This window comes from Odocoileus virginianus, chromosome 32 (genome assembly GCF_023699985.2).
Source record: "Odocoileus virginianus isolate 20LAN1187 ecotype Illinois chromosome 32, Ovbor_1.2, whole genome shotgun sequence".
Taxonomy (NCBI): domain Eukaryota; kingdom Metazoa; phylum Chordata; class Mammalia; order Artiodactyla; family Cervidae; genus Odocoileus; species Odocoileus virginianus.
The window spans coordinates 8,360,590-8,383,117 of record NC_069705.1 but is presented as its reverse complement, the minus strand read 5'-3'; the positions used below and the strand labels follow the sequence as shown (position 1 = coordinate 8,383,117).

Genomic DNA, 22,528 nt, shown 5'->3' with positions numbered 1-22,528 from the left:
CAACATGAAAAGTATGTATTTTTTAAAACAAATTGCAATCTTACTAACCAAATGAGGCCCCAACATGCATAAAACAAACATAAAAACAATTGTTTTATATAAAATATAGAAGGATGTTAATTTTCAAATAATTAAAGCCAAATATCAACAAAATCTAATGTCAACTTTTTCTAATTATTGTAAATGTCCTGGTAGGTCACAATCCCAATCATAATACATTTACACATAGACAACAACAGAATTTCCCCTTGTCCCTCAAAGAGCTGTGAGAAATTCTTTCAACATACTATGCTGATAAACCTTTTATTTACTGTTTTCCTGGTTTTAAAAATAGAGCTTAGTCTATTCTTTTATTTCCACATCTGCAGGTACATAAAGAACTTGATGATATAAAATTGAAAATATAGCTTCAGAAACACTTACCATTGTCGTTTTTCACCATCCCGTTGCTGAGTTGCTTTAACCTCTTTTGATGTGATTTGCCGTTGTAGTGGATTTGGGCTTGAGCAGTCGAATTCAGCTGAATGTTACACACGTTGCACAAAGTGAAATTGGTTTGTTTCTTTTCTTTTTCTGGTTTCTCTTCAAAGCCATCGGGTGAAAACTCAGCCTCACACTCTCCATCTTGGACACATGTGGAATCTAGGGTACAAAGAAAGCTATGAACAAGCCAATCAAGGTTCCTGGATTCCTATGAACATTAGGTTATTTGCATTCTTTTTTTTTAATTAGAGTTTTCATCTTTTCTGGATATATGTCCAGGAGTAGAATTGTTGGATCATATGATAGTGCTATTTTTTAAATTAATTTATTTTTTATTGAATGATAATTGCTTTACAGAATTTTGCTGTTTTCTGTCAAGCCTCAACATGAATCAGCCATAGGTGTACATACATCCCCTCCCTTCTGGAGCTCCCTCCCATCTCCCTCCCCATCCCACCCCTCTAGGTTGATTCAGAGGCCCTGTTTGCATTTCCTGAGCCTCACAGCAAATTCCCATTAAAGAAACTTCTATACTGTTCTCCACTAGTGAGTGAAGTTGCTCAGTCGTGTCCAACTCTTTGCGACCCCGTGGACTGTAGCCTAGCAGGTTCCCCCGTCCATGGGATTCTCCAGGCAAGAATATTGGAGTGCGTTGCCATTTCCTTCTCCAGGGGATCTTCCCAACCCAGGGATCAAACTTGAGTCTCCCGCATTGCAGGCAGACGCTTTAACCTCTGAGCCACCAGGGAAGCCCACTCGGGCTGCATTAATTTACAGTTCCAACAGTGTAGGAGCATTATTTACAATTGCCAAGACATGGAAACAATGAAAATATCCATCAAGAATGAATAAATACATACATGTATGTATTTACACTGTATACATACAGTGTATATACTACTCAGCCATAAAACGCAATGAAATGCTGCCGTTTGCAGCAACATGGATGGATCCAGAGATGACCATACTAAGTGAAGGAAGGTGAGAAAGACAAAAATCATGTAACTTATATGTGAAAGCTAAAAAAAATATGATACAAACAAACTCACTTACAAGATAGAAATGCACTCACAGACATAGAAAACAATCTCATGGTTATCAAAGGGGAAATGTGAAAGGGATAAATTAGGAGATTGGAATGAAAAGATATACACACCACTGTATATAAAATAGATAAACCACAAGGCCCTACTGTATAGTGCAGGGAACGAAATTCAATGTTTTGTAATAATCTATAACAAAAGAGAACCTGAAAAAGGACATATATGTGTGTGTGTGTGTGTGTATTATGTAACTAAATTACTTTTCTGTACAACTAAAACTAACACAACATTGTAAATCAACTGTACTTCAATAAAAAAATTAATAAAAATTAAAAATAATAAAATAATTCTTCGATTCCTTCATATTACTAAATTCAGTAGCAAATAAGCATTGTGCTAGACACTTCCCTGGTGATTCAGATGGTAAAAATCCGTCTGCAATGTGGGAGAGCAGGGTTGGATCTCTGGGTTGGGAAGGTCTCCTGGAGAAGGGAACGGCAACGCACTGCAGTATTCCTGCCTGGAGAATCCCATGGACAGAGGAGACTGGTTGGCTACAGTCCATGGGGTCACAGAGAGTCAGACATGACCGAGGGACTAACACACACAGAGACACTTACAATTCAAAATTTCCACTTCTTCCCATTTTAGTAGGTTGCTTTCAGACTGTACATTACATCTTTATATCTTTCATGGTATGCAAATTGAGGTAGGAGGTAGGTGAGCACCCCCCCGCCCCACCACCAGGTAAAGCAATTGGAGATTCATTCCCTGTGGACGGAAACCCCAAAACTAGAATAGCAAGACAATTAAGGGAGGAGGCTGGGCCCTGCGCAGTCCACGGAGTCCTCATTTCCAAAGTCAGGAGTCTTCCCTGACCACACATGTGCAGAAAAGACTCCTTGCAGGCCGAAGGGGAGTTACGCCAAGGGCTGTTCCCTCCCCAGACACCTTTTCTCTTGGCTAAGAGAGGCATGTACACACAGGTAAGGATCCTGAGACACATCACACAGACTGTGAGCCGGGCACATAAAAACAACTGGGCAACGGAAACCCGGAGAGGAAAAGTAATTCAAGCAGCCTTTAGGGCACAACTCCTACCCGTGAGTGTATCCACATGTGTGGTTCTCTTCTGCTACTAAACACTTCACTTGCTTCACTACTTGCCATCTTTGTGGGAATTCTTCTCTGCAAAGCTGAAGGGCCAGGGCCCTTGTCACTGACTACAGGTCTAGTTGCTAGGACCTGGGGCTTTTAACTGCTGTGAACCAGACCAGTCTCTGGCTGGGAACCCGAGCCCCGCTCCAAGCCATTGCAGGCGGAGGCCACTGGAGATCAAAATGGCAAGGGTTTCACTTTGCTTTTGCCAGGCCAAATACCAAGCTAAATGTCATTTTAAATGACAAACATCATAAGAACGGAAAAGGAAACAATGAAGAACTATAGTCTTTCCTGTTTCAAACTGAGGAAGCTGAGTTTACAGTGCATAAAGAATTCACCTAGGGTCACACACCTAAAAATGGTACCTTTGGGATCACCATTCAATTTTATTTATCTCCATATCACAAGCTCTTACTTACCATGCGCTTTAGTAAGTCCTAATGTAGCCAGGAAGGGTTAATTTTGATTTCATGCTAAATCTGTCTCTTTGACTTGAACCCCTGTGGTTGCTGCTTTTGTTAGTATAATCACACATAATGGCCTGCCCTAGAGAAGCCTGCCTAATCCTTAAACTAAAGTGCCGTTGTTTAGCTCACAGGGCTGAAATCACTGATGGCTGTGCCATCCTTGATTGCTTGTGTAGGGAGTGTGGTTTGTCAGCATGGCTCAGAAACTGATGTTTGGAGGGATGGAATCAAAGATAACTGAGACATGCTTGTTTATTGATATGGCAGTAGACATTCCATTTCACACCACCTGTGAAATGACTGTGAGAAGAAGAAAGTAACACATCTACCTGCCTGAGACTTGCCATTCTAGGAAATGCTTGCAAGAATTAAATGGTCTTTTTTACTTTGCTCCCTCACCTCCCCCATCTCTGATACATAAAAGAAACTGGCATCCAGGCCCCGACAAGATGGTTATTTTGAGATGTTAGTCTGCCATCTTCTCAGTCAGCAGGCTTTCCAGTAAAGCTATATTTTTTGCCTCAACATTCCATCTTGAGGATTCACTGTCCTGTCCTGTGGTGAACAGAGTGAGATTGGACTTGGTAAAGGGGTGTTTCACCTTTCACAGCTGCTGAAAACAAATAATAAATGCTACTTTCACTTTTCATCTTTTATTTTGTAAGATCAAAATTCATCTTCAAAATTCTTTCAGTAAGCAAAATCAAGTAATAAAATAATGTATGCCTTCCTAAAAGAAATGTCGTATAAAGCAAGCAAACTTTCCAAAAGAGAGGGTACCTGTATTAGCTTCCCTACCTCTCAAATTTATGGTGGGAATTAAAGAAAAGGGAGCTTGCATGATAGGGAAAAGGAACTGTTTGCTCCATTAAAGGATACATTGTTTTTCAATTGCTAAGTCGTGTCTGAACTTTTGTAACCCCACTAACTGCAGCATATCAGGCTTCCCTGTCCATCGCCAACTCCCGGAGTTTACTCAAACTCATGTCCATTGAGTCGGTGATGCCATCCAACCATCTCATTCTCTGTTGTCACCTTCTCCTCCTGTCCTCAATCTTTCCCAGCATCAGGGTCTTTTCCATTGAGTCAGTTCTTTGCATCAGGTGGCCAAAGTATTGGAGCTTCAGCTTCAGCATCGGTCCTTCCAATGAATATTCAGGGTTGATTTCCTTTAGGATGGACTGGTTTGATCTCCTTGCAGCCCAAGGGACTCTCAAGAGTCTTCTCCAGCACCACATTTTGAAAGCATCAATTCTTTGGTGCTCAGCCTTCTTATGGTCCAATCTCACATCCATGAGTGACTACCAGTAAAACCATAGCTAAGACTATCTGGACCCTTGTCAGCAAAGTTTGTCTCTGCATTTTTATAGGCAGTCTAGGTTTTTCATAGCTTTTCTTCCAAGGGGCAAGTGTCTTTTAATTTCAAGGCTGCAGTTACCATTCACAGTGATTTTGGGATACCATTAATGCATTAGAGATTTCCTTCTTGATTTCTACAACTAAATAAAATTCTCATACTTTAATATTCCTTATCAATTAAGTAAAATCATTACATTTAGATGGACATATTTTACATATACAAAAAAGCTAAAATTGTTTCAGTATCTAAAAATGTATGGTTTGTACCTCAAATACACAAGACATTCTGAACATCTAAGATAGCTTCATAGGGTGCAAAAAAGTGTGACAGATCTAAGGATTATATCAGAATACATTATTTTTGGACAAATATAAGGTATGTATACTCACTCAAATCTAAGAGAAAAATCAACTAACAATTGCAGTATCTCTGACCTTAAGATAATAATTTAAGTAACTATTGAATACATATTTTACTCATTATTTATAGATCATTTAAAATAATCCTGAATTAGGAATTGAGTTTAAAATATATACACTACAATATATAAGTTAGATAATAAAAAAAAAGGACCTACTGTATAGCACAAGGAACTTTACTCAATATCATACAATAACCTATAATGGAAAAGAATCTATATATGTACGTTTATATGTATATATGATTGAATCACTTTGCTGTATGTATGCCTGAAATGAACACATCGTGAATCAAATATATTTCAACAAAAATTTTACAAAACCAATTGACTACACAATAGGAAAAATAAAAAAAGTGGCATCCCGGATGGAATGCTGGAAAAAAGAAAAACATTTGTTTAAAAAAACTCTGTGCTCAGTTGCTCAGTCGTGTCCAACTCTTTGCGACCCCGTGAGCTGAGGCCCACCAGGCTCCTTTGTCCGCAGGACTTTCCAGGGAAGAATACTGGTACTGGAGTGGGTTGCCATTTCCTTATGGGAGGGGAGAGAAGAAAAAACCCTAGTAAAGTCTAAATAAAGAATAGAGTGTCAGCAATATTACTACTACATTACTGGGGACAAATGCACCAGACTAATCTGTTAACAATAGAGCAAAATATGTAGGTGGGGTTTATGGAACTCAACTAACTTGATAACTTTTCTGCTAATCTAAAGCTACACTAAAATAAAAAGTTTATTTAAATTGAAAAAAAAGAAAAGCTACTAGTTTGGGACTATTCTTTATTTCTCTTCTTGACTAATACAACAGAAATTTCTTTGGAGTTCCTTGGGAGGGAAAGAACTAAGACAGAAGCTTCCCTTCTCTTCATTCTTTGCTCATTCATCTCCGCAGCAGGAAAAGTAAACTGTGTGATGGGAGAATGAGCGGCAAGATCACTGTCTTGCAGGAGACTGGCCCACTTGACTCTGTGTTTCAAACTGGCTTAAAAGTACATGCTCTTATTTCTCAGCCCCCATATACAGACATTAAGTGGAAAGGCTTACCACCTCTGGTTTCCCCAGGTGCCCTGAACGTGACTTGGCGGTAAATGCAGTGCAGAGAAGAGTGAAATCTAATACGCACCATGGCTCCAAGCCATTTCCTCTCAATCAAATTTGCTGACAAAATAACCTGCCAACCCATTAACAAACTTCCACTAGCCCTTGTGTCTTATAATGACTGGTTCCAATAAAATTGAAGGATGAGCCACTTTCTCACACACACACACACACACACACATACACACACAGTGTTATTCAACCGGTCTCTTAAACTTCATTTTTGTTTAGTATTTAACTCTATCACAGCAATCAACAAGTACTAATACAAAATTAAAAGGAATGTGTATTGGCTGAAAACTAAACCTAACTTTATCAAATGGAAATTTTTCCTTATACGCAATTTTGATATCTTACTTCAAAGTTAAAAGGTCAAGTTCCACTGTTTTGCCCAAGATTGTATTTATCCTTTGTTCTTGGATTTTCTCCCTTGTCAAAACAGCAAGGAACCTTAAGATTCTACAATAATTTGCACTGACAATCAAATGACAACAAAAAGCATTGGCCAACAGGCAGTTCAGAGCACAATAAACCGTGACCTATAAAGGCATAGAAATGTAAGCAGCACAGTGAAATAAACTAAAATATTCTTGTGTTTGCAATGGTTTCTCTGTCCTTAGAATATTATTTAATGAGGTAGGTAGGGACTTATAACTGTCGAACGTATTTAACACAAAATTGTGCCATAAATAGTGGCATAATCAATACTAAAGAAACAAACAAAATTTCTTTATAAATCTTGATCTGACAGCACATCTAACAATCATTTTTCATCTATTTGTCTAAAAACAAACAAACATTTGAACTATAGCTATTTTATGGTGATACAGTTGAAAAAAAGACTAACTAAGGTGGATGACAGCCAAATATTTAGTAAAAAAAAAAAAATAGAAATTATAAGTTCATTCCTTTGAGTTTTAATAGTTTCTACACAGAGGGTGGCAAGTGATAAATTTTAGCTGTTTCTTTCAAAGTCAGTTTCACTGAGAAAATAAAAGTCAAAGTCTAAATGAGTCTAAACGTTGCCCAAATGCAAGACAAAATGTGTTCTCAAAACTCTCTCTCAGAAGAGAAGAATTGGTATTGAACACCTTAAAGAGTCCACTGTAAGGAACTTTTTCAGTTTATTATGAAAAAAATAATGTCTGGGGAGGACACATCAATTCAGACCACTTCACTGAAGGAAAGTTGTACTTTGTATGAGTAGTGAGACTTCTTACAGAGTTTTTTTTTTTTTTTTTTGCTGTTTCACTGATATCTGCTTTTCATTTCTTTTTTTTTTTACATGTATTCCCCATCCCAGTCCCCCCTCCCACCTCCCTCTCCACCCGATCCCTCTGGGTCTTCCCAGTGCACCAGGCCCGAGCACCTGTCTCATGTACCCAACCTGGGCTGGTTATCTGTTTCACCCTAGATAATATACATGTTTCAAGACTTGTGGACTCTGGGAGAAGGCGAGGGTGGGATGTTTCAGAGTCTAGTTTTTATGCAACTTTTCCGTATTGGCTCAGTAGCAAAGAAGCAGAGAGTACAATAAAGATCTAGCCGTTGTTTATGAGGATACGATCTCACAACTGCAACTGCAGGGTGTCATTCTCAAGAAACCTTTCAAATGTAGCCTTAAAAAATAGAAGAAGTTTGTGGAGACCACAAATAAGCATTTATGGGCTGAAATAGGAAAAATATGTACTACACTTATGTGATTGGATGCCAATTACTTGGAATAAAATTTCTGGAGACAACATCAAAAATGAATTTTAAGAGCACTAATTTAATTTACAATCACTTAGGAAAAAATGAGCAGATTACTAGATATTTGAAAAGTGGTTCTAGTTCTAGTGCTTTCAAAGATGTTGTTGCCAAAGTTTTCTCTGCAGAGCTTAAATAAACATGCTGAATTAAACTAAGATCAAAAAAGAAAATTTGCAAGCCAATATTTTAAAATCTAACCCTCAGTTTTCAAAATTATGAAAGAAAATTGGCCATTCTTTTGTCTTCTAGTTAGAAAAAAAGGAGGGATTATCCTCTATTTCATATTTCCTTATATTAGGATTTTATGGTGTAAATTACATCCATATATACATATATATGTGTATGTGTGTGTGTGTATATATATATATATATATATATAATATGTCAAATACACCATGATAAATCAATCCAAATGTTGCATTCGTGAATTTTCCTCTATTACTTTAGAGCAACGTAGAGAAAAAAAATCATAGTTTATTATAGTGGTTAAATATTGTTGTTGTTGTTCAGTTGCTCAGTTGTGTCCGACTCTTTGTGATCCCGTGGACTGCAGCCAGCACACCAGGCCTTCCTGTCCTTCACCATCTTATGGAGCTTGCTGAAACTCTAGGAGTAAATATTTAACTCCAGGGTTAAATATTAACTATATATTATATAGAATATATAAATTATATTTATACTATCTCACCTTTGAGAATATGATAGGTCATAGCACTCTTTTGCATTTCACTTTTAAAAGTGTAAATAATCCATAATCAGTACTAAAAAGCAACATCATAAGGAAAACTTTGCATTGATCTCACTCCCCACTAGAGTGCAGTGTGAATTTAAAATTAAAACTAACAGTGCTAGGAGATTCCCATAACACTAGGTATAAAAATAGCATTGTTGTAATTTGGGGGCTTCCCTGCTGGCTCAGACAGTAAAGAATCCTCCTGGCAATGCAGGAGACCCAGGTTCGATCCTTGGGTTCCGAAGATGGCCTGGAGGAGGGGCTGGCTACCCACTCCAGTGCTCCTGCCTGGAGAACCCCAAGGACAGAGGCGCCCGGTGGGCTGCAGCTCATAGGGTCCCAAAGAGTCGGACACGACTGAGCAGGTTTCACTGTAGTTTTGTAAATATGTGATACATACATATCTTTATATATATTTATATGTATAATGGGTTATTTTTTGCCAGTTTATTTTTTTAATTGAAGGATAACTGCTTTACAGAATTTTGTTGCTTTCTGTCAAACACCAACAAGAATCAGTCACAGGTACAGAAACGTCCCCTCCCTCCTGAAACTCCTTCCCATCTCCCGCCCATCCCACCCGTCGAGACTGCCCCAGAGCCCCCGTGTGAGTTCCCTGGGTGACGGGGCGAATTCCCACTGGCTGCCTGTTTTACACGTGGGATTGTGAAGGTCCGCGCTAGTCTCTCCACACATCGCCCTCCTCCCCTCCCCTCCCGTCTGTGTCTAAAAGTCTGCTCTCCGTGTCCGCAGAACATTATATATGTTATATGCATAGAACAGTTTTACATACAATGTTCAGCTTTGGTGGCGTGTATATATAGTATATCTAATGAATTCTGCATCAATTGATTGAAATATAACTACAAAAGTAAGACAATTAAGATAAATTGAAGGAAAGTCACAGAAAAGCTGACAAACTATATTCATCATCACATAGTATCATGTGAAAGTTGCTCAGTCATCTCCGACTCGTTGTGACCCCGTGGACTACACAGTCCATGGAGTTCTCCAGGCCAGAATACTGGAGTGGGGAGCCTTTCCCTTCTCCAGGGCATCTTCCCACCTCAGGGATCGAGCCCAGGTCTCCTGCACTGCAGATGGATTCTTTACCAGCTGAGCCACAGAGAAAGCCCAAGAATACTGGGGTGAGTAGCCCATCCTTTCTCCAGTGGATCTTACTGATCCAGGAATCGAACCGGGATCTCTGGCATTGCAGGCAGATTCTTTACCAACTGAACCATCAGGGAAGCCCTATATTATCATAAGTTTTTTTTTTAATTGATAAGCAGCAATTGTTTATTATGTGGACTTCTGACTTAAATATAAATATCACTTTGAAACTTTAAAATTGAGTTTATATAAATTAGCAATATCTTACTTTTATGGTAGTAGCAGTGTTAGTCGCTCAGTCGTGTCCGACTCTTTGCAACCCCATGGACAGTAGCCCACCAGGCTCCCCTGTCCATGAGATTCTCCAGCCAAGAACACTGGAGTGGGTAGCCATTTCCTCCTCCAGGGGATCCTCTGGACCCAGGATCAAACCTGGGTCTCCTGCATTTCAGGCAGATTCTTTACCATCTGAGCCACCAGGAAAGCCCGTCTTTTATAATAGGAGAATAATAGAAGACATGAGACAAATCAAGATTAATGGGGTATTTCAGCTAATTTTTATTATAACATGGTATCAAACTAAATTTCTTGGTCTCAGTCAGATTATTATTTTCAAAAGATGACAAAACTCTTCCTAAATAGTCCAAGATTCACATACAAACTTAAATCAGGAGTGTCAGGAATAAATGCAGAATGAAACTTTTAATTGTATTCCCTTCCCTTATCTAAGCAGCACACTTTTAAAACTGTAAACTCAGAATCATAATTTCTACTTTCAAACCTCAGATAAAGAAAATTTTACCTTACTCTTTAAGAGACTCATCATAAAAAATCATGGCTAATATATCTCTGATACAAAACAGGAGTTCATAATCTAAGCTTTCAAAAGAAAAAAAAAAATGAAGGCAATTCTTTTTTTTAAAAGTCATTCTTACAATTAGAACATGTATTCAATAGTAGGTCAGATAGATCTTACATTTCAGTTTATTTATTGTTATCCCTCAAAATTTCAAAGTCCTATGAAAAAAATGAAGTATTATTATTATTTTTTTTTATAAACAAGCTGCAAACAGTTTTCTGTGTTCTGATCTGTTTTCCTTTTGGGGAATCTCTCCTTGAATCAGTCACGTCCTCAGGGCCTCCTTGACAAAACACTGCCCCCTGGAATTTATGCCAGCAATGTCCCTGTTCCCCTAGCAGGGAGCTTGAGAATGAATCATGTGCTCTTGAATGCTCAAGGCCATATTTTTTACAAAGCCACTGTAAATATTAGCCCCATTCTCTGGAGGATGTGCCCAAATTCTTTGTGGTTTCATTTGTACCCTACTTTGCAACTAAAAGAGTTTATATAAAACCTCAAAGTGGCTTGCCCCAGGAAAACTTCTCAAGACCTAAATTAGAGATTGTTTTGGCTTCTATTGTTTTGGTGAAAAGTTAGGTCAAAGAAGGAGCTGGGAAGCCTGAGAATCACTGAAAAGTGATTGAAAAGACATAGTTTGAAAGCATCTCCTCTGTGTCCAGCACGCTTATAGGCACTTAAATGTTAGCAGATCCCACAAGCAAATACCCTAGTTCTCCATGGAGCGTGAGGAGGGGGACAGTGTGGGCCATACTGAGTTTGGATGACTTTCAATAGTTGATCACATGCCAAGGAAGAGCAGAACTGTGATGTTTACTGTGATTAAGATTTGGGATTGCCAACTGAGTACTGGATGACTGAGTCGTTTCCTTATTTTAAGAAACAGCGTTGCATTCTCTCTCAACCTTGGGGCTTACAGTCCCAAGATTTCCCCTACTTTTCCCATGAACTCTGACTTCTCAAAATATATTTTGATATTTCAGTGATTTCAGTGATATTTTAGTGATATTTAGTGATTTAGTTTTGTCCCTGCCTAGTCTTTCTCTAACATATACCTTTACTCCTGATGGCCCCTGTATCTAGACTTTTCCAGAAGCGTTCGTAAGAACGCATGATCACTCTAAGTTGTGTGTTTGCTTTCACATTTTCCCTGCTCTCAGTCGCAGAGGAGTAGAATAGGTACTATTGATGATACAGAGTACCTTCAGGTTGCTTGGGAATATTTTCCCATATCAAGAGAAAGCTCCCTGAAAAATATATTCATTCCAGCTGTGGCAGACACGCTGTATGATGGTCCCTAGTATTTCCACTTCATGGTCATCAGATCTTTGCAGAGTTGGCTCCCCTGGAGAGACTGTAACTTGCTTCCATAAATAGAATATGGGAAAGATGGACATGCTTACAGAGGTATGATTATGTTATTTAAGACTGTACATGTATGTCACATCTTACATGTGTTACAAAAGACATGTACAGATGTGAGATTGGACCACAAAGAAGGCAAAAGCCAACACAATATTGTAAAACAATTATCCTCCATTTAAAAAAAATTTTAAAAGAAGGCTGAGCGCTGAACAATTGGTGCTTTTGAATTGTAATGCTGGATAAGACTCTTGAGAATCCCTTGGACTGCAAGGAGATCCAACCAGTCCATCCTAAAGGAAATCAGTCCTGAATATTCATTGGAAGGACTGATGCTGAAGCTGAAACTCCAGTACTTTGGCCACCTGATGCAAAGAGCCAAGTCACTGGAAAAGACCCTGATGCTGGGAAAGATTGGAGGCAGGAGGGGAAGGGGACGACAGAGGAGGAGATGGTTGGATGGCATCACTGACATGATGGACATGAGTCTGAGTAAACTCCGGGAGCTGGTGATGGACAGGGAGGCCTGGCACGCTGCGGTCCACGGGGTCGCAAAGAGTCAGACACAACGGCGACTGAAACACAGCCACAAAAGCCCTAATGCCTACTTTGTGGGGACAGACTCACCCTCACTGGCTTTGAAAGAGCAAGCTGCCACGTTCTGAGCTTCCTTATGCAGAGGACCCCCAGACAGGGAGGGTAGGGTATTCTCTGGCCAGTAGCCAAGAAAGAACTGAGACCATCATAAGCAGCTGAATGTTACCAACCACCGTGTGAGTGAGAAAGGGGTTCCTTCCCCAGCCAGACCTTAGATGTGACCACAGCACAGGCAGATGTCTTGGTACCAAATTCTAGAAGCCTGAAAGGAACGGAAAGGTCCGCCACAGCTTCCCTTCATCAGGTTTCTTAGCCAGTACTTCATACACCCACTGCCCTATGCTCCCAGAGGACGTGTTTTGTTTAGAACCATTTTGCTCCAAAACTTCTAACCCATGAAAAAGTAACTGGTAAGTTACTTACTAATCTGACTCTGAGTCACTGCGCTATAACTGTCCACTCAGATGACACTTTAACTTTCCACTTTTTGCTCATCAGCTGCAAGCTGGCAGATCATCCAGACCACCCAGATAAGCTATGTCTGGACTCTCGATATTTAGAAGCTGTGAGATAATAAATGTGTGTTGTTTTTACCCACTAACTTTGCTGTGATAATGTATAGTGTCATGCAGCAAGAAAAAATTAATACGCCAGTGAACTCTTCGGTATTAATAGTAAAACTGAGAATTGACCCACATTTCCAAGGAAATGTATTTGTTCATCAAGGAACATTTCCATGATAACTTATCACCTAAGCTTTTCAAAAATAGTTTAAGTTTTTATTTGTTTGTTTGTTTTCTGATATGGTTTAAAACATCCCAGCTGTCCTCCTAACCTCAAGTAGACAAAGCATATTAGGGTAAAACAGATAGAAAAAAAAATTATTTCTCCCATGAAGAGCTAGAGATCGTGGTGAACACCCCTGGCCGACATCACTAATCAATCACGTACCCTTTCCTTCAGACCCTGGATCTAGCTTTACATGCTCAACACATCACTGCAGCAATCCAAGAACTGTTCATATTTCCATTTAAGACAAAGACTCATTTTATGTACTAAATACACTGATCAATAGATCAGATCTGACTTACAAAAAAGTAGAAACCTGTTGAAAAAAAACGCAATAAACTGTGCACTAGTCATGTTTCACTACGGCACCATTTAACGTATTTTTCTATCATCTGAATGAAAGCGTGAGGATGGTTCATTAAGTTCGCAGACTGAAATCAGTCTAGACTAATTCTAGACCCTGTAAAACAACCCAAACTGAAAATGACATTGTTGAATTACAACAATAATTATAAACAAAAAGGTAATAAAGGATAAATTTGAGAAAGAAAATGACTATATAATAGTTTTTTAATATGTTAAAGAGTTTAGTGACAATTTCCTTATACTCATGTTTCTCAAATGCATTATATTCATATTTAAACTCTAAGTAGATACATAATAGAAACGAATACAGGTCTAAGAGGAAATGTGACAGATCATTAAATAGTAGACAGTAGATTATAAATTTAAATTAGAAGAAATTTGGTTTCTTAGATCCAAAAAGAAGACTAGGAAGAACCTTAATTACAATCTTAAAACAGATAAAATAACGCCATTAAATAGAAGGTGGTATTCAGCTTCTGTCTATTTCTATCAATGAAAGAACAGTACAACACGACTTTACCGTATGAAAAGTGTAGGCAGCATATCGTATTTCCCATTTACAAAGGAAGCCCCTTGGCTGGCTTTTTTCGTAGCTGACTGTTTTCTGCTGGCGCTGGCTCTCGGGTGCTACACACAGGCTTCACTCTGGTTGGGGCGCGGGGGGCTACTCTCCATTGTCCTGGCATGCCTGCTACCACTGCTCAGGAAGCAACACAGAGCTTTGTCCTCAAAATATTTTCTAAAATCTAGTATTTGTTTGGATGTTAGAGCTCGGTAAACCATTTTTAAATACATTTTCTTGCTTCAGTTCAGTTCAGTCCCTCAGTCGTGTCCAACTCTTTGTGACCCCATGAATCGCAGCACGCCAGGCCTCCCTGTCCATCACCAACTCCCAGAGCTTGCTCAAACTCATGTCCATTGAGTCGGTGATGCCATCCAGCCATCTCATCCTCTGTCATCCCCTTCTCCTTCTGCCTTCAATCTTTCCAGCATCAGGGTCTTTTCTAATGAGTCAACTCTTCGCATGATGTGGCCAAAGTATTGCAGTTTCAGATTTAGCATCAATCCTTCCAATGAATACCCAGGACTGATTTCCTTTAGGATGGACTGGTTGGATCTCCTTGCAGTCCAAGGGACTCTCAAGAGTCTTCTCCAACACCACAGTTCAAAAGTATCAATTCTTCACCACTCAGCTTTCTTTATAGTCCAACTGTCACATCCATACATGACCACTGGAAAAACCATAGCCTTGACTAGATGGACCTTTGTTGGCAAAGTAATGTCTTTGCTTTTTAATATACTGTCTAGGTTGGTCATAACTTTCCTTCCAAGGAGCAAGTATCTTTTGATTTCATGGCTTCAGTCACCATCTGCAGTGATTTTGGAGCCCCCCAAAATAAAATCAGCCACAGTTTCTACTGTTTCCCCATCTATTTGCCATGAAGTGATGGGACCAGATGCCATGATCTGAGTTTTCTGAATGTGGAGCTTTAAGCCAACTTTTTCACTCTCCTCCTTCACTTTCATCAAGAGGCTTTTTAGTTCCTCTTCACTTTCTGCCATAAGGGTGGTGTCATTTGCATATCTGAGGTTATTGATATTTCTCCCGGCAATCTTGATTCCAGCTTGTGCTTCTTCCAGCCCAGCGTTTCTCATGATGTACTCTGCATGTAAGTTAAATAAGCAGGGTGACAATATACAGCCTTGACATACTCCTTTTCCTATTTGGAACTGCTGTTCCATGTCCAGTTCTAACTGTTGCTTCCTGACCTGCACACAGGTTTCTCAAGAGGCAGGTCAAGTGGTCTGCTGTTCCCATCTCCTTCAGTATTTTCCACAGTTTATTTTGATCCACACAATCAAAATATTTGGCATAATCAATAAAGCAGAAATAGATGTTTTTCTGGAACTCTCTTGTTTTTTCAGTGATCCAGCAGATGTTGGCAACTTGATCTCTGTTTTCTCTGCCTTATCTAAAACCAGCTTGCACATTTGGAAGTTCATGGTTCTTGTACTGTTGCAACCTGGCTTGGAGAATTTTGAGCATTACTTTGCTATCATGTGAGATGAGTGCAATTGTGAAGTAGTTTGAGCATTCTTTGGCATTGCCTTTCTTTGGGAGTGGAATGAAAATGGACCTTTTCCAGTCCTGTGACCACTCTTGAGTTTTCCAGATTTGCTGACATATTGAGTGCAGCACTTTCACAGCATCATCTTTTAGGATTTGAAATAATTCAACTGGAATTCCATCACCTCCACTAGCTTTGTTCATAGTGATGCTTCCTAAGGCCCACTTGACTGCCTTCCAGGATGTCTGGCTCGGAGAGAGTGATCACACCATCCATGTAATTTTCCTTTAAAATGATGTCAGATCTCAAATCTTCAGCAATGTGTATATTAATTGATAAGACTGTTGTATTTTATTAACACATTTCAGAATTAAACTTCTCAAGCAAAGTTTGAGAGCCCCAAAATCAAAAATGTGAAACTATACCATATTGCCATGAAGCTCCTTCACACTCTAAGATTTTACAGATTTGTGATTCTATACATTCTGTGTATTTTCAGTTTTAACGTTCACGGAACTGCTATGTGACTACTTAGAAAGAAAATTTTACCCAGATTTGCTCTAATTTTTGAGGTATGTTTAAATCAAAAATGTCTCAAAAAGCATGGCTTTCCACCCAGTAATTCCAAAATCAGGTGATGTGCTGCTGTACACTGAATATTACTTACTGTCAACTTCAGTTCATTATGTTTATATTCACCAGCTGAGAGTGATCTACTTTTCTTCTGATCCAAAGAGCCAAGAATGAAAGCGGAAAAACTGTAGAGGCTTTAAAATCATTAATTTGGAGGGATTATGTATAGATCAATGATGAATTAGGAGAGAAAGAGAATACTAAGAGAGCATTTAAGCCAAATGAAATGGCACCGTCGGCAAATGTTTAGATAGAGTATTCTCAATGTCATAATCATTTCTAACTCAATGATGCTTATCAGTCAAACAACTTTTATTGCAGGCTTTTAGTGCAAACTAGACAATTCTGTGTGCAGAAAGCTTGCATATCAGAAATCTTTTTCTCAAAACAATTCACATATATATAAATATGATGCAAACCACTGAGATCCATCTTTTGGAGAAAAGATCCCTGTCCCACTGGAAAGGGAGATGTTAGTATTGTGGTGTTGGCAATACATTCAGGAATGATGATTGGTGATCGTCTTCTGAGAACAAACTTTATTGCCTAAAGGCAGGGCAACAATAGAAAATGGCCTGAAAAAGTATATATTTTGTATCAAAGTCCCACTGGCTTACTTTAATGCAACTTTTAATAATGACACTTTGCTAAGTTGAAAACAGGCATAACTTGAGACTTTCCTGGTCAAACATTCACATTCTTTCTAAACATTTCAAAATTCAATTTGGTTTCACATTGCTATTGCTTAACTAAGCAAGTTTACTCAACCTCAAACAGGCTTTAGAAAGTGAGGCTTCTTTTTTAGGCACTAGAATATAGGAAAAGCCTCTGAAGAATTTAAGCTTTGACATAAATACATAATGGGTCAGAAAAGAGCTTTGCAAAGTTAGAGTGGAGAGAAAGAATGCTTCCAGGCCAAGGAAAGTTCAGAGGAAACTTCAAATGTGGCTTAAACAGATATCCAGACTTATGAAGAAATACTGACTTCAAGGGATTGCTCAACCAGGAAAGCAGGTGAAAGAGTTTGCTAGGCATTGTGACATGGATTTATTAAAACACTATCCAGGGGATACCAGTCCTATGGATGACAATTAGCCCTTGGCATGACCATCTTTGGGGCTTTGCAGGTGGCTTAGTGGTAAAGAATATGCCTGCCAATGCAAGAGACACAGAAGATGTGGATTCAGTCGCTGGGTTGGGAAGGTCCCCTGGAGCAGAAAATGGCAACCCACTCCAGTGTTCTTGCCTGGAGAATCCCGTGGACAGAGGAGCCTGGTGGGCTACGGTCCACGGGTTCGCAAAGAGTTCATCACAAATGAGCATGCACGCATGACCATCTCTGGTGAGAGATGCTGCAGGCTTCAGTGTCTTGATATTCTAAAACTCTCTTAGGTCATATAAGGGCCCCATCCTGAGGACATGACCAGCAAGCAACCTTTTGATTTTGACCTGGCTTTGCTGTATCAGAAGATGTGTCTGTAAGGGAAGGATAAGCTAGTCACAGAAACTTGATATGCTTTTGATCTCAGGCACTAACTTCCTGCTGAAATCCTGGCGTCTCTCTCCATTTCATGCTGTTCTTGGATGGACTACACTCCCATAGTCATAAAGTCACCCTGTTCACAACAAGTGCCCAGAGTAATTGGCAACAATACCATGCTTGAAATGTGTTCACAATTAATGTTTTCTTAAAATGAATACCACTAATGAAAATGTCAGGGTTTATAAACTAATCACTTAGAAGCGCTTACTACAGCACTTACTAGCTGTCATACACCATTGAAACAGTTTACAAATATGCATTCATTTAATCCTCAAAACATCACCAAAGAGGCATAGCCTATCGTTAGCCCAGACTTACAGGTGAAGAAGTTGAGGCAGAGCTGGGTTTAGAACTCTGGTCCTGGCCCTAGGATGAGAGTCCAGTGATACCTTCTACTTGCACGTATACACGCTAAGTCACTTCAGTTGTGTCTGACTCTTTGCGACCCTGTGGACGGTAGCCCACCAGGCTCCTCTGTCCATGGGATTCTCCAGGCAAGAATGCTGGAAGGGGTTGCCATGCCCGCCTCCAGGGCATCTCCCCAGCCCAGGGATCGAACTCCTGTCTCTTATGTCTCCTCCATTGGGAGGCAGGTTCTTTACAACTAGCGCCACCTGGGGAGCCCCATCTTCTAGTTAGACTGTAACAAACTTGAAGATTCTAGTCTAAAATCCCCTCACTTATGAAAATACATATGTAAATTCTTAAGAAAATATATGTTCATTTTCCTCTGAAATGTCTTCATTCCTTGGTTCAGTACCTTTCTCTAGCAACAACTTTTTTCTTTTAAGCTTTTTATTTTTATTATTTTTTTTTCTTTTTTCTTTTTTTTTTTTAATTAGTTGGAGGCTAATTACTTTACAACATTGCAGTGGTTTTTGTCATACATTGAAATGAATTAGCCATGGATTTACATGCATTCCCCATCCTGGTCCCCCCTCCCAGCTCCCTCTCCACCCAATCCCTCTGGGTCTTCCCAGTGCACCAGGCCCGAGCACTTGTCTCATGCATCCAACCTGGGCTAGTGATCTGTTTCACCCTAGATAATATAACTGTTATCTGCCTTCATTTATTTAATTGAGATCTATTAAAATAAGACAGGCACTAATCAACACCATGTTTTTCAGTTTACTGTTAACACATATCTATTTTTCAATCTCATACTAACTAATGGAGCATTTTTGATGGTTTAGAACTATTTAAACTATAAAAAGTGAAAGTCGCTCAGTTGTGTCCAACTCTTTGTGACCCCATGGACTCTAGCCATGGACTCAGCCCATGGAATTCTCCAGGCCAGAATACTGAAGTGGGTAGCCTTTCCCTTCTCCAGGGGATCTTCCCAACCCAGGGATTGAACCCAGGTTTTCTGCATTGCAGGTGGATTCTTTACCAGCGGAGCCACAAGGGAAGCCCATTTAAAACTAAAATTAATTTCAAAAATCTATTTTTTAAAATATTAAAGCTTCCTTGCTGTGACTAATTTTTCTCTCCTCTTTCTAAATACACACACACACACAGACACACATACACACACTTAAGCATACTTTTTAAATTCTACAGACATTTTAAATTCATTTTGTAGGGAAAATGGAATTAGTAATGAAATAAGAGGGGACAAATTTCCTATCATGAGGAATATTTAAATAGTCTGAATAACAATTTATTAGACCCAGGCCAATTCATAATATTCAAATTTTGTTTAAAGAGGGAAGTTATACATAAATGTCCATCGACAGATGACTGGATAAAGAAGATGTAGTACATATGCATAATGGATTATTACTCGGTCATAAAAAATGAAATAATGCTATTTATAGCAACATGGATTAACCTAGAAATTGCCATACTGAGTGAAAGAAGTCAGAGAAAGAGAATGCCATACAACATCCTTTATATGTGGAATCTAAAACAAGATACAATGAACTTATGTACGAAGCAGAAACAGGTTCACACACAGAAAACAAACTTAGGGTCACCAAATGGGAAGGGGGTTAAATTCAGAGTTTGGGATTACCGTATATGCAGCACTATATATAAAGTAGATAAACAACAAGGTCCTACTCCATAACACAGGGAAATGCATTCAATATCTGGTAATAAATTATAATGGAGAAGAATCTGGAAAACATATTAATATAAATATATATGTATATATATATATATATTTGTGTATATAAAAACTTATCTGAATCAATCACTTTGCTAAAGACCAGAAACTAACACAGCACTGTTAATCCACTAACTTCAGTAAAGAAGTGGGAGATTAGTGCTGAAGGAAGCAGCGTCAGGAGCTGGGGAACTCAGAGGGAAGGCGGGAGGGACAGAGCTGTGAAAACACTGGGCAGATTTGGATGGGTTTGTAGATTCGCTTCAATAAACTGATTCACATAATGTGAAGAAAGGCATCAGAGGAATAGGTCTTTAGCCTCCTCCTCACCATCAGAAACTTTACATTTTTAGACTTATCTCACGTGTCTCTCTTTAAATAATGATAATGAGCCAAATTTAAGTAGCTCAAAGTTGCTTCATGCAGCATTTAGAAAAGCAGGATTTAACAGGCAAAGAGGGGACCCAAGTGGATGATTTTACATGTCTTATGTCCTGTTGAAAGTATCTCCTTTTTCATTAGGCACAAACACTGCTTTCCAAATGATATTTGTTTATCCTAGAAAGTGAGTTCTACTTACAGAGCCATGTATAAGTTGCCCCTTAAATGCCATCTGTTCTTCTTTATTAATTCCAGCATGCTTTTGCCCTGACATGTTTGCATTGTTTGGAAAATGAACACTTACCCATTAAATTCAACAATAAAAATGGCCCAGTGGGTGTAATGAAGCAATAAAAACAGTATTCTTGGTGAGTGTTACCATCACAGTTTGAGATTTTATATTGCTGCTGAGGAGTAATTTCTAAAACAATTACTTGTGGGCAAATATATTAATAATATTAAAATACATCAAAGTTGAAAAACAAATCTACAAGATGGGACATTTGAAGCGCAGACTGACAGTCTGTCCACGAAGCAGCCCACCCGCTGCGGACTGTGCTAATTTTATTCTGACTGTGCCCTCTGCAAAGGTAGCTGCACTCACCAGGTGTCAGCTACAAACTGGTGCTGCCATCGGCACTCGCCCGCCACCTCTGTAAGCATTAAACTACATAGTCTGTCGCTGAGGCCTTCCACATGCCCTGAAGGGAGTTCGGGGTAAAGACCAGGAGTGAGGACTCTGTGCGCTGGAAAGAAACTGCAGAACAGGTATTTGAGAGTTAGATATTTTCAAGCTGATCTAATGAGCCTGATCCTTGTATCTCCTCATATCTAGAAAAGCACTAAAATCCTTCAATGTGACAACTGTTCTTCATGATTAGCAGAATTCAGTCGCTCAGTTGAGTCTGACTCTTTGTGACCCCATGGACTGCAGCATGCCAGGCCTCCCTGTCCATCACTAACTCCTGGAGCTTGCCCAAACTCATGTCTATCAAATCAGTGATGCCATTCAACCATCTCATCCTCTGTTGTCCTCTTCTCCTCGCGCCTTCAATCTTTCCCAGCATCAGGGTCTTTTCCAATGAGTCGGTTCTTCGCATCAGGTGGCCAAAGTATTGGAGTTTCAGCTTCAGCATCAGTCCTTCCAATGAATATTCAGGACTCATCTCCTTTAGGATAGACTGGTTGGATCTCCTTGCAGTCCAAGGGACTCTCAAGAGTCTTCTCCAACACCACACTTCAAAAGCATCAATTCTTCGATGCTCAGCTTTCTTTATGGTCCAACTCTCACATCCATACATGACCACTGGAAAAACCATAGCTTTGACTAGACGGACCTTTGTTGGTAAAGTAATGTCTTTGCTTTTTAATATGCTGTCTAGGTTGGTCATAGTTTTTCTTTGTTTTGTAATATGCTGTCTAGGTTGGTCATAGTTTTTCTTCCAAGGTATTCCTAATAAGTGTCTCTTTAATTTCATGGCTACAGTCACCATCTGCAGTGATTTTGGAGCCAAAAAATAAAGAAGTATGCCACTGTTTCCCCATCTACTTGCCATGAAGTGATGGGACCAGATGCCATGATCTTAGTTTTCTGAACGTTGACTTTAAAGCCAACTTTCCCACTCTCCTCTTTCACTTTCATCAAGAGGCTCTTTAGTTCTTCTTTGCTTTTTGCTATATGGGTGGTATCATCTGCATCTCTGAGGTTATTGATATTTCTCCTAGCAATCTTGATTCCAGCTTGTGCTTCTTCCATCCCAGCGTTTCTCATGATGTTCTCTGCATACAAGTTAAATAAACAGGGTGACAATATACAGCCTTGACATACTCCTTTTCCTATTTGGAACCAGTCTGTTGTTTCATGTTCAGTTCTAACTGTTGCTTCTTGGCCTTCATATAGATTTCTCAGGAGGCAGGTCAGGTGGTCTGGTATTCCCATCTCTTTCAGAATTTTCCACAGTTTGTTGTGATCCACACAGTCAAAGGTTTTGACATAGTCAATAACGCAAAAGTAGATGTTTTTCTGGAACTCTCTTGCTTTTTTGATGACCCAACAGATGTTGGCAATTTGATCTCTGGTTCCTCTGCCTTTTCTAAATCCAGCTTGAATATCTGGAAGTTCACGGTTCACGTACTGTTGAAGCTTGGCTTAGAGAATTTTGAGCAATACTTTGCTAGTGTGCGAGGTGAGTA

At 39.3% G+C, this 22,528-nt stretch overlaps 1 protein-coding gene across 3 annotated transcripts in view; it reads right to left on the bottom strand.

Moving 5' to 3' along the window:
* The window catches only part of ZNF385D (zinc finger protein 385D), a 931,599-nt gene that overhangs the window by 722,936 nt on the left and 186,135 nt on the right, over positions 1-22,528 (bottom strand). For all 3 annotated transcript variants that reach the window (XM_070459851.1, XM_070459850.1, XM_070459849.1), the window contains exon 2: positions 424-642. In XM_070459851.1, coding sequence (XP_070315952.1) covers positions 424-642 — 219 coding nt within the window. The remainder of the gene's footprint in view (positions 1-423; positions 643-22,528) is intronic.